This window comes from Alternaria atra (assembly GCF_907166805.1).
Source record: "Alternaria atra isolate CS162 genome assembly, contig: 21, whole genome shotgun sequence".
Lineage (NCBI taxonomy): Eukaryota > Fungi > Ascomycota > Dothideomycetes > Pleosporales > Pleosporaceae > Alternaria > Alternaria atra.
This window is the reverse complement of record NW_025091319.1, coordinates 466,058-478,840: the sequence shown is the minus strand read 5'-3', so window position 1 is coordinate 478,840 and position 12,783 is coordinate 466,058. Positions and strand designations below refer to the sequence as shown.

The window sequence follows — 12,783 nt, the reverse complement described above, 5'->3', positions numbered from 1 at the left end:
TTCTAGGCTTTGGGTAGATGGCGCGCAATCTCTCCCTTGTTATGATCATGATGTTTGGACTGGTGATAACCGCTCTGGAGGACACTGGCGTTTTGCATCGTCCGGCATATGGCATCGAGAAGCACATTCCTTGTATTTTCTGTCAACACTACTGTACATGGATTTGCGTTGGCTCTACTTGATGGAGCAAGTATATCAATGGTGAAGTATTCGTATGCATTAAACAATTGTGTCGCAAGAAGTCTGAACTGCACTAAGCTTTATTCAAACATTGTCCTTGATCTCCGTACAACCGGCGTCCCTAACACTCACCACGAAAACTCCCTGTTCCATCAGACCGCCCTATCCGCAGGCTTCTCTCCCAATGAACCAGACCGACGCCCACGTGGTATAGGTCGCCCACTGGATTACGCAATTTGCAATTATGCTTTTGTCGACTATTCTCAGCTCAAGCAGAACCTCCCCATAATCCAACTGCTCCTCGAAGCCGGTGCTGACCCTAGGCTTCCTTCCAGAGATCCTCGTGGCTGGTCGCCGATTGATTCTTTAGAGGCCTGGTTTAAGCAGTATAAGACCAATAAGGATTAATGGGCAACGCAGGGGTTTGGAGTTGAAGCTATTCTTTGAGAAGCCATTGGAAGCTATGATGAAGGCCAGGGACGAACTTGATGGTGAGCTTTACTTTATTAACGTGCTGTGCGTTCGTTGGTTATTGGCTAACCCAAGACGCGTTTAGCAAAAGATGCCATTAATGCCGCCAAGCAAGCTCATAATGAGAGATCGTTGTTTGACAGGCTGAAGTTTTGGTGATGCTGTATTACAAGTCTATCGCTGGAATCTACTATGTAAGGTTCTCATATATGCCACGCGGCAGCGGTACGATACCCGTTCAGCCTCAAGACTGCCCCTTGCAGATCCACTGGCGACTTTGAATGGGCATCATCGTCATTGGTCAATACGAGGTCGCCATGCAGCTGAGCCTGGACCCTGAAGCGCTAACTGCGATTGATGATACGGGCAGCAAGCTCACCGCTCGAACACGCGACACGAATGCCTTAAGCACTATTACTTGACGATAACTTTCATCCAGATTGATACACGTATGATATAGACTCCGACTTCATTATGGCACCTACAGACCACCCTTCAGCGGAAGAGTTGCTCATATGCGAGCCAGAAGGTGGCGCGCCGAATGCCCCACCAGACCTCCGTTTCCTACACTACAATGATGTCTACCACGTTGAAGCGGGGTCCAGAGAGCCTGTTGGCGGATATGCGAGATTCCAAACTCTCGTCAATTACTACAGGGACGACGAGAGATTCAATGGTCAAACAAAACTATTGACCTTCTTCTCGGGCGATGCGTTTAACCCGAGCATTGAGAGTAGTATTACGAAGGGTCAGTGAGCCGCACCGCTACGGATTATGCAAGGAGACTGACTACTAAATTCAGGAAGCCACATGGTCCCTGTGCTGAACAACATTGGCACAGACGTCTCTTGCGTAGGAGTACGTACATCATAATTCACGAAGATCGATTGCAACTGACACCCACTCAGAACCACGATCTCGACTTCGGTGTCAAACAGTATCGGTATCTCACAGCCAAATGCAAGTTCCCATGGCTCCTCGCAAACGTCCACGACCCAGCCCTCGGCGAAGGCGTCCCACTCGGAAACGCGAAGAAGACGGTCATGCTCACAGCATCCAACGGCATCAAAGTCGGCGTGATCGGACTCGCAGAACGGGAGTGGCTCGATACAATCAATGCACTACCACCTGACATCATATACAAGAGTGCGTCAGAGACTGCAAAGGAGCTTATACCAGAATTGAAGGAGCAGGGCGCAGAGATCATCGTTTGCGTGTCGCATCAAAGAGAACCGAATGATAACAAGCTAGCAAAGCAAGTCGGTGGCGGCTTGATTGACATCATCTTGGGCGGCCATGACCACTACTACTCGTACAACTTTATCAACGGCACACAAGTGTTGCGGTCCGGCACAGACTTCAAACAGCTGTCTCATATTGAGGCATGGCGGAAACCCGAGGGCAAGGGATGGGACTTCAAGATCATACGGCGAGACATTGTGAGCAGTATACCACAAGATCCCAAGGCCATGGAACTGGTAGAGGAACAGACACGAGAGATCAGGAAGCGACTAGATAAACCCATCGGATACACCGCTGCACCACTCGACGCCCGATTTACCACTGTACGGACAAGAGAGTCAAATATTGGCAACTTTGTCTGCGATCTCATGCGGTACTATTACTCGGCCGAGTGCTGTATTATGGCCGCGGGAACGATACGTGGCGATCAGATCTATCCTCCTGGTTTGTTGAAGCTTAGAGATCTTGTCAATTGCTTTCCATTCGAAGACCCTGTTGTGGTACTAAAGGTCACGGGCAAGGCGATACGCGAAGCATTGGAGAATGGTGTCAGCAACTATCCAGCACTAGAAGGAAGATTTCCGCAGGTATCGAACATCACCTTTGAGGCGGACTACTCAAAACCACCACATTCGCGAGTAACAAACGTAACCATTGGAGAGGAACCTGTAGACGAGGAGCGAGAGTATGTACTTGCTACCAGGGGATACATGGGCCGTGGGAAAGGTACGTCACCCTGAGTGAAACAAAAATACTTTGCTTACCAAACATTTCTAGATGGCTACACATCCCTCCTAATCGAAGAAGAAGGCGGCGTCGCCAAAGAACTCGTATCAGAAGAAAATGGCGTCCTCATCTCCACGATCCTCCGCCAATACTTCATGTCGCTGAAGGTCCTGGGCAAATGGAAACGCTGGGGCAAGTCGATGAACAGCAAATTCCTCTCCATCCAAACGAACCTGCAAAAAAACCACGGCCACGCCTTCCACGACCCATCCTCCACGTCCCCCACTCAGTCCCGCAGCAACAACAACAACGACAACGCTCCCGTGGATCCAAACGTGAACAGAGTCATGGGCGAATCCAATAAACGCGACAACAGCCCGCAAGACACGACCGATTCAGAAGACCCAGATGTCGACGAAGACGAAGATGACGGGCCCATGTACGATAGTAGGGTGCCGATACAGTTTACGGATAAGCAAACGGAGATGATTAGACGGGTTATGCGCAAGTGGTGGCGCGTCGCTGGACTCAAGGGGAATCCGAAGCTGTGCGATGAGTTGGGTGGAGGAGAGTTCCAGGTTAATTGGACGAAGGCTATTGCACCGAGGTTGGAGGGTAGGATAAAGGAGATTGGGCCGGGGGTTAAGATTGAGGCGTGAAGGGTAGATCTCAATATGGATATGTCACTATTGTAGAGAGAAAGCATACATATACCACCTTTCAGGTTTCTACACCTTGCTCTATGACTACAGTTAGACCCCAGAAGAACAATCAACCATATATTTCTTCATGTCCATTTTCTCTATTCTTTTTCACTTTCTTCATCTTTCCATTTATGTGTACAACCCGTTATCTATCGTCTATCAGGTTTGTCCGTCAAGCATGCGCACAGGTTGTTCATCGTATGCGCTGCGATTGGTAAGCTACCAGAACGGTTCGGAATTATCGAGCGTTGCCCACTCATCTCTCCCGTCACTCCATTCGCTCCAAACCTCTTTCGATACTATATCCAGCTGACCATGGCGAAGCTTTGCAAAGTCCACGTTGAATGGATGTGGCTTGAACGTCTTCCCTTGGCTAGTAGCTTGGTTCATTAGGTCGATCTTGTACATGCGGACTATCCTCGCAGCGGCGCGAACAAATAGCTCTTTCTCTAAATCATCCTCCCAAATGTCTTCTGTAAGCATCATGGCCATGTGCGATATTTTGGGAAAGTCGCGTAAGACGTTTGATAGGCTACCGTCCCTAAATCCATTCAGGATTATCTTTGTAACGGCAACTTTTTGCAGCTCTTGGGGGTTGCAGCCTGTCGCACGTCTGAAGTGAGCCAACAATCCTATTTCGGGCGAGTCATCGTAATGTTTCACGCGCTTCCCTTCTAGCTGAAGTAACAGTATGTCGGTATCGATGCGGAAGTGAAATTCGCCACGGCCAGTACCTGGAATATCCGACGGTAGCTCCACAATATGGTTTGCTTTCATAGCCTGGTAACGAGCTTCTTCGCGCGACTCATGACATATGTTTACCACCGTCGGCGCAGGGCTAGGAGAGTACCGCGGGCAAAAGTGCATTTCGTCATGATTTTCGTCGTGTGGCTTCGTCTCCAGTGCAACCAGGCGAGGCGGCTCATTGTAGTACGCGAGAGCCCAAATTTGCAGTCGTATTTCTTTTGGCAACAATGATATAGACATATCTGGAGGTGGATTCGGGGCAGGTATTGTGGAGGCCAAAGAGCCTTCCCCATGCAGACATCACGTGCTGTCGCGATCCCCAACATTAGTTTGACTTTCTGCCATTACGAGGCCTACCCACTTCGCTCCACTTGGCGCGGATGCCTAACTTTATATCGGTAACTATCCCACGTCCAAAGCAACACATCACACATAACGCATGGTCATGTCCGATGCTCGCACCTCCGAGATTCCAAAAGCTGTGTCTCGAAGCTTCTCCGGTTGTACCTCACCAAAGTCCAGAACATCTCCGGAGGACCATGGGCATTGCAAATTGATCGACCAATTGCATGCTGATCATACTTGACATGGAATTTTGTGTGGTCGTTCTGCTGAATGCCATCCATGTATCCATCCAAATCATCGATCAGCACTGTAGTAATTGCTGTGTGGCACAGCACGATAACGAGTCATTGCCGAAGTTGAACGGTCTTTACTGACATCGCGTCAGCTCGTCAGAACCGGCAAACTTGGTCAACAGCTTGGTGCAATGGATGTTGAATGATCGGTGAAGGACTTCTGAAGTCTGGGGCAAGCCTGCGAGCTATATTGTCAAAAAAGAATTCGAGCACGGTGCGCTCTGTCGTGATGCCGCTGGCAGCTTCGTGAGGCTCTGGGTGGATTCGATGCGGGTATCCCACCGGAGCCCCTTGGAGTCCCACTGGAGAAATACCGACGGCGTCTTCTTATGTGGACCTGTTGGACTCGCGACCCGCTGTATGTGAAGTCACACTGACATGCGCGCGGATGCTTTGCCGGGCAAAGAGTCTAGTTTTGCTAGCATTTGCCTGATCGACGATGCGAAGACCGATCAACGGCTTGTCTCTCAAGCTCCGGAGGAGGCTGAAAGATTTGAGGCTCCATGTGACAAGGCTGGGCATCTTTGCTGTCGTGTTGTTGGTCGTGGAGCTGTTCCCCTCCCCCGCTTTAAAGGCAAAACCACCCCTCTTCGAGCGTCATACCGCAGATACCGCATAGGAAAGGCACGCGCTCGGATTCCGTTGCCGATTAAACACCGAAACCTTCGTCCCTCTACGATGCTCTTGTTGCGATTCTCCTTCTACCACCTCAACTTCAATTCATAAGCTTATATACACCAAAACTCGGTGTTCTTTGTCGCGAGAGCACTTTCGCAGCGCACCTTCGGAACAACGTCATCGGCAATTGCGCTTTGCTGCGGCACCGCACACCCGCACTCAACTCGTCGCAATTCAGACATCCTTCACCGCGGACACTGCAAAGAAGCTAATCGGTTGTCGGACCTGATTGGCTTGGTTAGAAATTTTTCCGTACCTTCACAATACCCTGTACCATTCTTGGTATCGAATTTTACAAAGCAACACTTCGCGATCAATAACTGCACCCGTCGCGCATATTCCACGACTCCGACCGCGGACGGAAGACATCTTCCGTATAAGTACAACGGGTCGCGTACACCTTTGGAAACAACCAGCAGAGCTTTCAGCATGGCGACACAAGACGTTTCCGCGCACGAGACTGAGCCGCAGCCAGTTCCCAAAGAGGAAGTTGCAGAAGAATCGCAGGCGCATTTGGACGAGGGGAGATTGAGGCAGTTCTTCATTGGATCCATAGACCAAGGAACTACAAGTACTCGCTTCATTATCTTCGACGGCCTCGGTGAGCCCGTAGCTCAGCATCAGATCGAGTTCACCCAAAAGTATCCTCAGTCAGGGTCAGTACTGCCTATATCTCGTGACTTGACATGAATTAATTAGCGCAGATGGCATGAACACGACCCGAAAGAAATCATTCAATCCGTAGAACAATGTATTGATCGGGCTACGAACATCTTTCTCGATAACGGCCACGAAATCGAGGACATCAAAGCTGTTGGCATCACCAATCAGCGTGAAACAACAGTTGTCTGGGACACCAATACTGGTGAGCCATTATGCAATGCGATCGCTTGGTATGTACAGCATATGCACGAAATATTAATGGGCTGTGACTGACTCCATGCGAATCTAGGCCAGATACCAGAACCAAGGGATTGGTCCGTGAGCTCAAAGATCGCGAGGGCGCTGACGAGCTGCTCCAAATCTGTGGTCTTCCCCTGTCGACCTACCCATCATCGGTCAAGCTCCGGTGGCTGCTTGACCACAACGAGGACGTTCGCAAGGCATACGACGAGAACCGACTATCGTTCGGTACTATCGACACATGGATATTATATAATCTGAATGGTGGAAAGGAAGCCGATATTCACGTAACGGACACCACCAATGCGTCAAGAACCATGTTCATGAATCTGTAGGTCATCCTTTGCGTGCTTCACTTTTAAGCGATCAGACCCGCTTATGCACTTACAGGCACACCGTTCAGTATGATGACAAGCTCTTGGAATTCTTCGGAATCGACCGCAACAAGGTCAAGTTGCCAAAGATTGTGCCATCTTCGTCGCGCGACGCTTTCGGATTTTTGCGCTCCGGCATATTGGAAGGTGTTCGAATTGCAGGGTGTTTAGGTGACCAATCGTCAGCTTTGGTCGGTCAACAAGGGTTTACGCCAGGCTCAGCGAAGAACACGTACGGCACTGGTTGTTTCCTGTTGTACAATGTGGGCGAGAAGCCTGTCATCTCTTCGCACGGTCTTCTTGCTACCGTCGCATACGACTTTGGTGGAAAGCGGAAACCCGTATACGCACTCGAAGGTAGTATTGCGGTCGCAGGCAGTGGTGTCAAGTTCCTCATGAACAACATGGGCTTCATCACACATTCGCACAAGATCAGTGACCTGGCCGCGTCTGTCGAAGACAACGGTGGATGTGTCTTCGTGACAGCCTTCAGTGGTCTCTTCGCTCCTTACTGGATCGACGACGCTAAGGGCACTATCTTCGGTATTACGCAATTCACTGAGCGGGGACACATTGCTCGTGCAACTCTAGAAGCAACCTGCTTCCAGACTAGGGCAATTTTGGACGCTATGGAGCTGGACAGTGGCCACAAGCTTAACATGCTTGCAGTCGATGGTGGCATGAGTAATTCAAACTTGTGCATGCAGGTAAGTCAAGTCACCTAGATACGCCAATGAAGCGGCCTTGAACTAACCATGTCAAACAGACCCAGGCAAACATCATCGGCATTCCCGTCGACCGTCCCGCCATGCGCGAAACTACAGCCTTGGGTGCAGCCATCGCAGCTGGCTTTGCTGTCGACGTATGGAAAGAGTTCGACGAACTAAAGGAGATTAATCAGAAAGATCGCATGGTCTTCAAGCCGAATGTTGATAAGGAGGTGGGCGAGAAGATGTTCAAGAAGTGGGGAAGGGTGAGTGACTTCCACGAACCAACTGCAAGAGTGACATGTGCTGACTTCGATTCTCCAATTAGGCAGTCGAGATGTGTCGCGGCTGGTTAGATGCTGGAGAAGCCAACGGAGAGTTCTCATGATCTACGCGTATTATGGAGGTTTATATATCCGCAATTGGCGTGATGCTTTTCTTTGCATCCTCATATGAAGAGTAATCAACTTGTTCAAACGAACGCATCCTTATGTAGGGATCTGGTGATGGGCATGCGTTCGGGCCGCTGGGTCTTTCAGTGCCGTTCGGTATCCGTTTTCCTTCGGGGGCGTGTCCTGCATAGGTTAACAGCCTCTGGAACATATAAAACCCAGTGATATAGCCACACCACTGCTTCTGGAATTACCGCCGGGCTGGCAACGCGGGGCATTATCGATTCAAGATACGGTATTTGGTCAGCCCGTTCACCGTTCTGGTGGCATTGATGTTGTCATCCATGTCTTATGTTCAGCCTGAATGCCGGTGGTGCTGGCCAACGAACAGTCAATTATCTATATGCCGTGTGAAAATTCGAGGCAGGAGCCAATAACATGCTTATGATATTCTTGCATACTCAACAAACCGGTAAGTGTAGACAACGCCTTGTGTGAGTTACTGTTATGTAAAGACCTCGTCAAGGCAAGTATTGCGGGTTGCTGGTTCTGCGGAGACTGTAACGTCCAATGTGTATTTGCTCACAAGTAAGGGATATGGAGCTGTGCCGCAGGTGGTACGAGGAACGTCTGATCTACTTCGATTTCAGAATGAGAGGTGCATAATGCATATGTATGGGGTGATGGTCCACCACAACGAACTATCTCGCGTGGATGATGCGGCTTCTCAGAAGCTCACGTCTAGAGCGAATGCCAGCATGTGGGCTTATCAGATCAGCAACGGACAGTATTGGGTATAAAACTCAAGGTGTGCTTATTCCAGGGGGACGTGATCCTGGTACGTCCTGCAGGTGTTTACAACTTTGGCCGCCGTACGAGAAGACATCCCGCATTGGTTTTCGGTTCATGAAGCGGCAGGATCCCAACTCTCCTACGAGGCCGTCGCTTCTCGAGTCTCGGTAGGTCTAGTCTTACCGAGAAGAATCCAGGTCCATCAAGGTCGTAGTATGTCATGCGTTGTTCGAGCCCATACGCAGTCGCTTCACCAGTCATATGCAGCCGCTTAGTCTCTCATTGCAGAACGCTCTAGAGTCTTACTGCGTGTGCATACTACCAGATTCCTGGTCGATCTATATGCACATGTCTCCGCGTTGGTGAGAACTTCCGTGCAAATCGCAATGGTGGCTGTTCTTCCATGCAGCTATAGCACAGCGACTCGGGCACAAATCATCAATGCGAGAAGCCTACCTAGGTACAATATGTGGCGCCATAACTGTGCCGCAAGAGCCTATAGACTGCGCAGTTACCATATAGCGGGGGTCAATGTAGAGTAGCATGTGTGGAAAGATTTGCCAACTTCAGGGACAGTGTTGCGGCAAGTAGAAGTCTCAATCTTATGGCGTCATGCGGATGAAACGGAATCCGATGACAACAGCGTTGGGTTCATCGGACGCTCACAAAACCACAGCATCGCCCCGAAACTCAAAATGTAATCATCAATCCATCCTGCTAACAATATGCCTTGAACATTATGCTCACGAAGTCAGAAAGTGAGGCCAGCGATCAGAGCCCCACCATCAGCCACCAACGGTGGCATCATGTCGCGCAGCCGCGCTCACCGTACACGGGACGGCATATGATGATTGCGCAACACCCGACCTCCGGATGCTCTCGCGATACGGACTGGGTCCGGGGAAGCGGGAAAGTAAGCATAAAGGACACACATCGGTGGAAGCTCCGGTGTAGTATTGCCGAGAAAGGCACGGCTAGGATGAAACAGGCGTCACGATGCAGCAAAGCCTTACTCTAGCAGTGTATAAACGATGCCGTTAATTGCCATCTGGTATACAATCGACCAGTTTCGAGACCTGCAGGATGCGAAGGAAGGGTGACCCTTGCCTCCGAAGCTTAGTGGCTGCCATGGTCAAGGATTTCCCAACGGCTGCACCACCCCACGCGCCACCTTAACGTGGAACCGTAGTCGCAGATCAAACTTGATCTGTGCACGTCTGATAACTTTGAACTTAGTGCACACTAACGGACAAGGCGGATTGGCGCATTTCTAAATGCTATAAGGCTTCGACCACTGAGAGACTGTCATTGCCTGCCCGCTGGCTAATTGTACCCTGAAAGGGAGACGGAGGTCCTCGACGCTTGCAACTATCTTCTTCAAATACGGCGAGAGGACCCTGTAGTCCCTCTCGGCACCTGAGTTGGGCTGCCACCTTTCTCCCTCAAGGTTCGTGGAAGCGAGAGGACTTCAAACATGAAAGTCCCCACCCAGGTCTATGGTGTGCAAAAGGCTCGACCACTCTCGGGCTCCCGGGTCCGTTGAACATTCACGGCCACTACCATGATGCATGTCAACGGACGAACCAGGTTCCATCGACATGGGCTAGCTTTGCATAGCTCCTACGGGTACCTGATCGCACTGACGTCCGTCTGCTGCTCTGTCTGGCTTACTATAACATACCGGACCGTCGCGCAGCTGCATGCTAATCCAGAGATTTCACAAACGTACCAACAGAATCGCTTGCTTGCCATCCATTGTTGTTTTTGTACATCGCTTTGGATCTCTTACTTGTCACTCGACTACAACGCCTCACAGCTCCCCTTTCCAATCATCATGTGCGACTACACACAAGTGCAGTATAAATGCACCCACGTTCGTTACGTCGTCAAAGCCTGGTGTACCAAATACCAAACAACGCATGTAAGGTGTCCTGCCAATGTCACGGCGGTGTAAGTGCTCATCATAATTCACCATATTCCTAAACTGACTCTTGGCCCAGAGAATACAGACTCAACGAGAACTGCGGTTTGTAGCTCCATCTCACAACATGCACTACAAAATCCGTTCTGACACATTCAAGGCGACTGTAGACGATAACACGAACCATGCCCTCGTCACCATTCCTTACAGTCACGGTTGCAATATAGCACGGCGTACACGGCGGACAGTTACACAATACCCATTTTGAATCCTTTCCTTACTTTTTGGATAGTTGAATATATCACCACTATCAATTTCAAAAGTCATCTTCCATCACTCTCTCCAATACTCTTGGCACTTATCCGAGATTATAGTCATCAATGTCCGGCACAAGTCACCAGCCACGATGGCAGAGCTGCATTCTGCTCGTGATAGCAATTCACAAGAATACGGTAGCCTCAAGGCAACCCCATGGTTTGAAAAAAAGGGTTCCGTTTCCAATCAAAGTTTGAGCGATATTGTGGTTGCATTAGCCAAACCAAATCGTGGGTGACACAACAGATCTTACCCGACGGCCACAACTCCGAAGCACGCAATCGGCCACCAAGCCAACCGCCACTTACGTGGAACACGAAGTAAGCACGGAATACACGCCGAAAGGTCTTATGTTGTTTTCACTTCATCTGTCTACCCCCTTCCGAGCAAGTGTCCTCGAGAATCAGACAATCTCAGTGTGTCGGCTCAATGTCGGCGACCTCCCCGACCTGTCTCAGTTTTGCAGCTTTAGAATCTCTTGAGCACCCACATGGACAGTGCCTGCCTCTGATTCTGTCTCGGTTTCGCATCGCACAGCTTTCAGCATCCGTCACGCGTTAGACTAGAAAAGATGTCGAGATATTGATCGGCCCAATATCCGCTTTTGGCGTCCTAATATATGCTGCTCGCGCGGTAGCGCCAGGTCACTACCTGCAGGTACGACAGACTTATGCAGGCCACCATATTGGTCTGGCTTACCAGGCCCTTGGAGCGCAATCAAACCACTGGTAGAGCCATTAAAACCCTTTGTTAATTATGCGGTCTAGCCAATCACGAAATTCAGTTCGCCAAAAGCACGGCCTGGTGGCGCGTACGCGACCGCATGTCGAAAGCCGTCTCGACATATTGTTCGCATAGTAACACGACCTATACACGAGTCGCTGCATCTATGTATAGCTCTAAGGATGTTGCCATTGCTACCGGCGACTGGCGTCGCGATCCTCCTTACCAGGCCTCGAGGCTTCGTGGGTGTCAAGAGTCAGGACCGTCCGCTAATCATTCTCCATCCACAAGAAGATCGATTCGTCCGTCAACACATTGACCAGGGTTCTCGAGACGGACGACGCGAAACAAGCTGACTACTTCGGTGCTCTATTACATCAGCGGCTCCGTATGGGGAATTCCGAGTGTCGATATCACCAGATGCTGACGATTACACGCTTCGCATGTGTGGAGAAGCTATGTGCATGACGCCACCCCCGTTTCATCGACATAGAAGATGTGGCTCTCCACCTCCACGTGGTACGCGAAGGTCGACTCGATGGTGGGGCCTTCATTATGTCTGCAAGATGAAAGAGAGGATTTGTACCATATTATCCAGAACCGAGCACAGTGGGCCAGGAGATGGTCGCCTACGATCCACTATGGAAATATTCTGGAAGGCGAATCATGATTGTCTCAAGGCTGCACGGGAGGATGAGGATCTGCGCTACTGACTCACCATCCAACCGAATGATGAGCCAGGAGCAGGCAGGATCACAGCGTAGCATGTTGCTGTTACCTCTGGATAATTTATGAGGCTGAAATGTGCACCCTTGACCAGAGTAGGAAGTACCAATCAACAAGATGTGTACCAACATACTTGCGTCGGCTTACTAGATGATTGTACCCTGAGCCGTGTGAAGTCATAACCGGCGCCGTTAAAATGCAGCGGCACGACTCGTATCCAAAGTCGACTTCTCGACCACTCCGCCCGCCACAAACGTCCTTGAAAACTCATAGCCAGGTAAGAGTGCCACATTAGTGGCGTCGAAGAAAATGAAGTCGCGGCGAAAAGTTGCCGCCATCACCCCACTATGGCCCTGATCCTGATCCTGCTGGCGTTCTGATATTCAGCGGTTACGGCTTTGATCCCGCTCCCATAGACAAATCCAACTTGAAACCAGTATGTCAATGACAGGACCGCACGTCATGACGAGGCGGCTGGCCTAATGACCGCAAACGCGGTTGTGTGGTGCCTCTCGTAAAATGCAGCAATGTGGCTCCACCCACG

General features: G+C 50.3%; 3 protein-coding genes across 3 annotated transcripts; 2 read left to right on the top strand and 1 right to left on the bottom strand.

Moving 5' to 3' along the window:
• Window positions 1-1,125: 1,125 nt before the first annotated feature.
• ALTATR162_LOCUS595 (uncharacterized protein) lies at window positions 1,126-3,278 on the top strand (the record flags this gene model as incomplete). Its single annotated transcript, XM_043308189.1, has 4 exons — window positions 1,126-1,399; window positions 1,454-1,509; window positions 1,560-2,619; window positions 2,671-3,278. The coding sequence occupies 4 exons, from the start codon at window positions 1,126-1,128 to the stop codon at window positions 3,276-3,278; spliced, it is 1,998 nt and encodes a 665-aa protein (XP_043164124.1).
• Window positions 3,279-3,482: 204 nt separating this feature from the next.
• On the bottom strand, window positions 3,483-4,310 carry ALTATR162_LOCUS594 (uncharacterized protein; the record flags this gene model as incomplete). The annotated part of the gene is made up of 2 exons (XM_043308188.1): window positions 3,483-3,528; window positions 3,580-4,310. 2 exons carry the CDS (start codon window positions 4,308-4,310, stop codon window positions 3,483-3,485), a joined length of 777 nt encoding a protein of 258 aa, XP_043164123.1.
• Window positions 4,311-5,815: 1,505 nt separating this feature from the next.
• On the top strand, window positions 5,816-7,758 carry ALTATR162_LOCUS593 (uncharacterized protein; the record flags this gene model as incomplete). Its single annotated transcript, XM_043308187.1, has 6 exons — window positions 5,816-6,042; window positions 6,091-6,279; window positions 6,339-6,620; window positions 6,680-7,370; window positions 7,430-7,636; window positions 7,699-7,758. 6 exons carry the CDS (start codon window positions 5,816-5,818, stop codon window positions 7,756-7,758), a joined length of 1,656 nt encoding a protein of 551 aa, XP_043164122.1.
• Window positions 7,759-12,783: the final 5,025 nt, after the last annotated feature.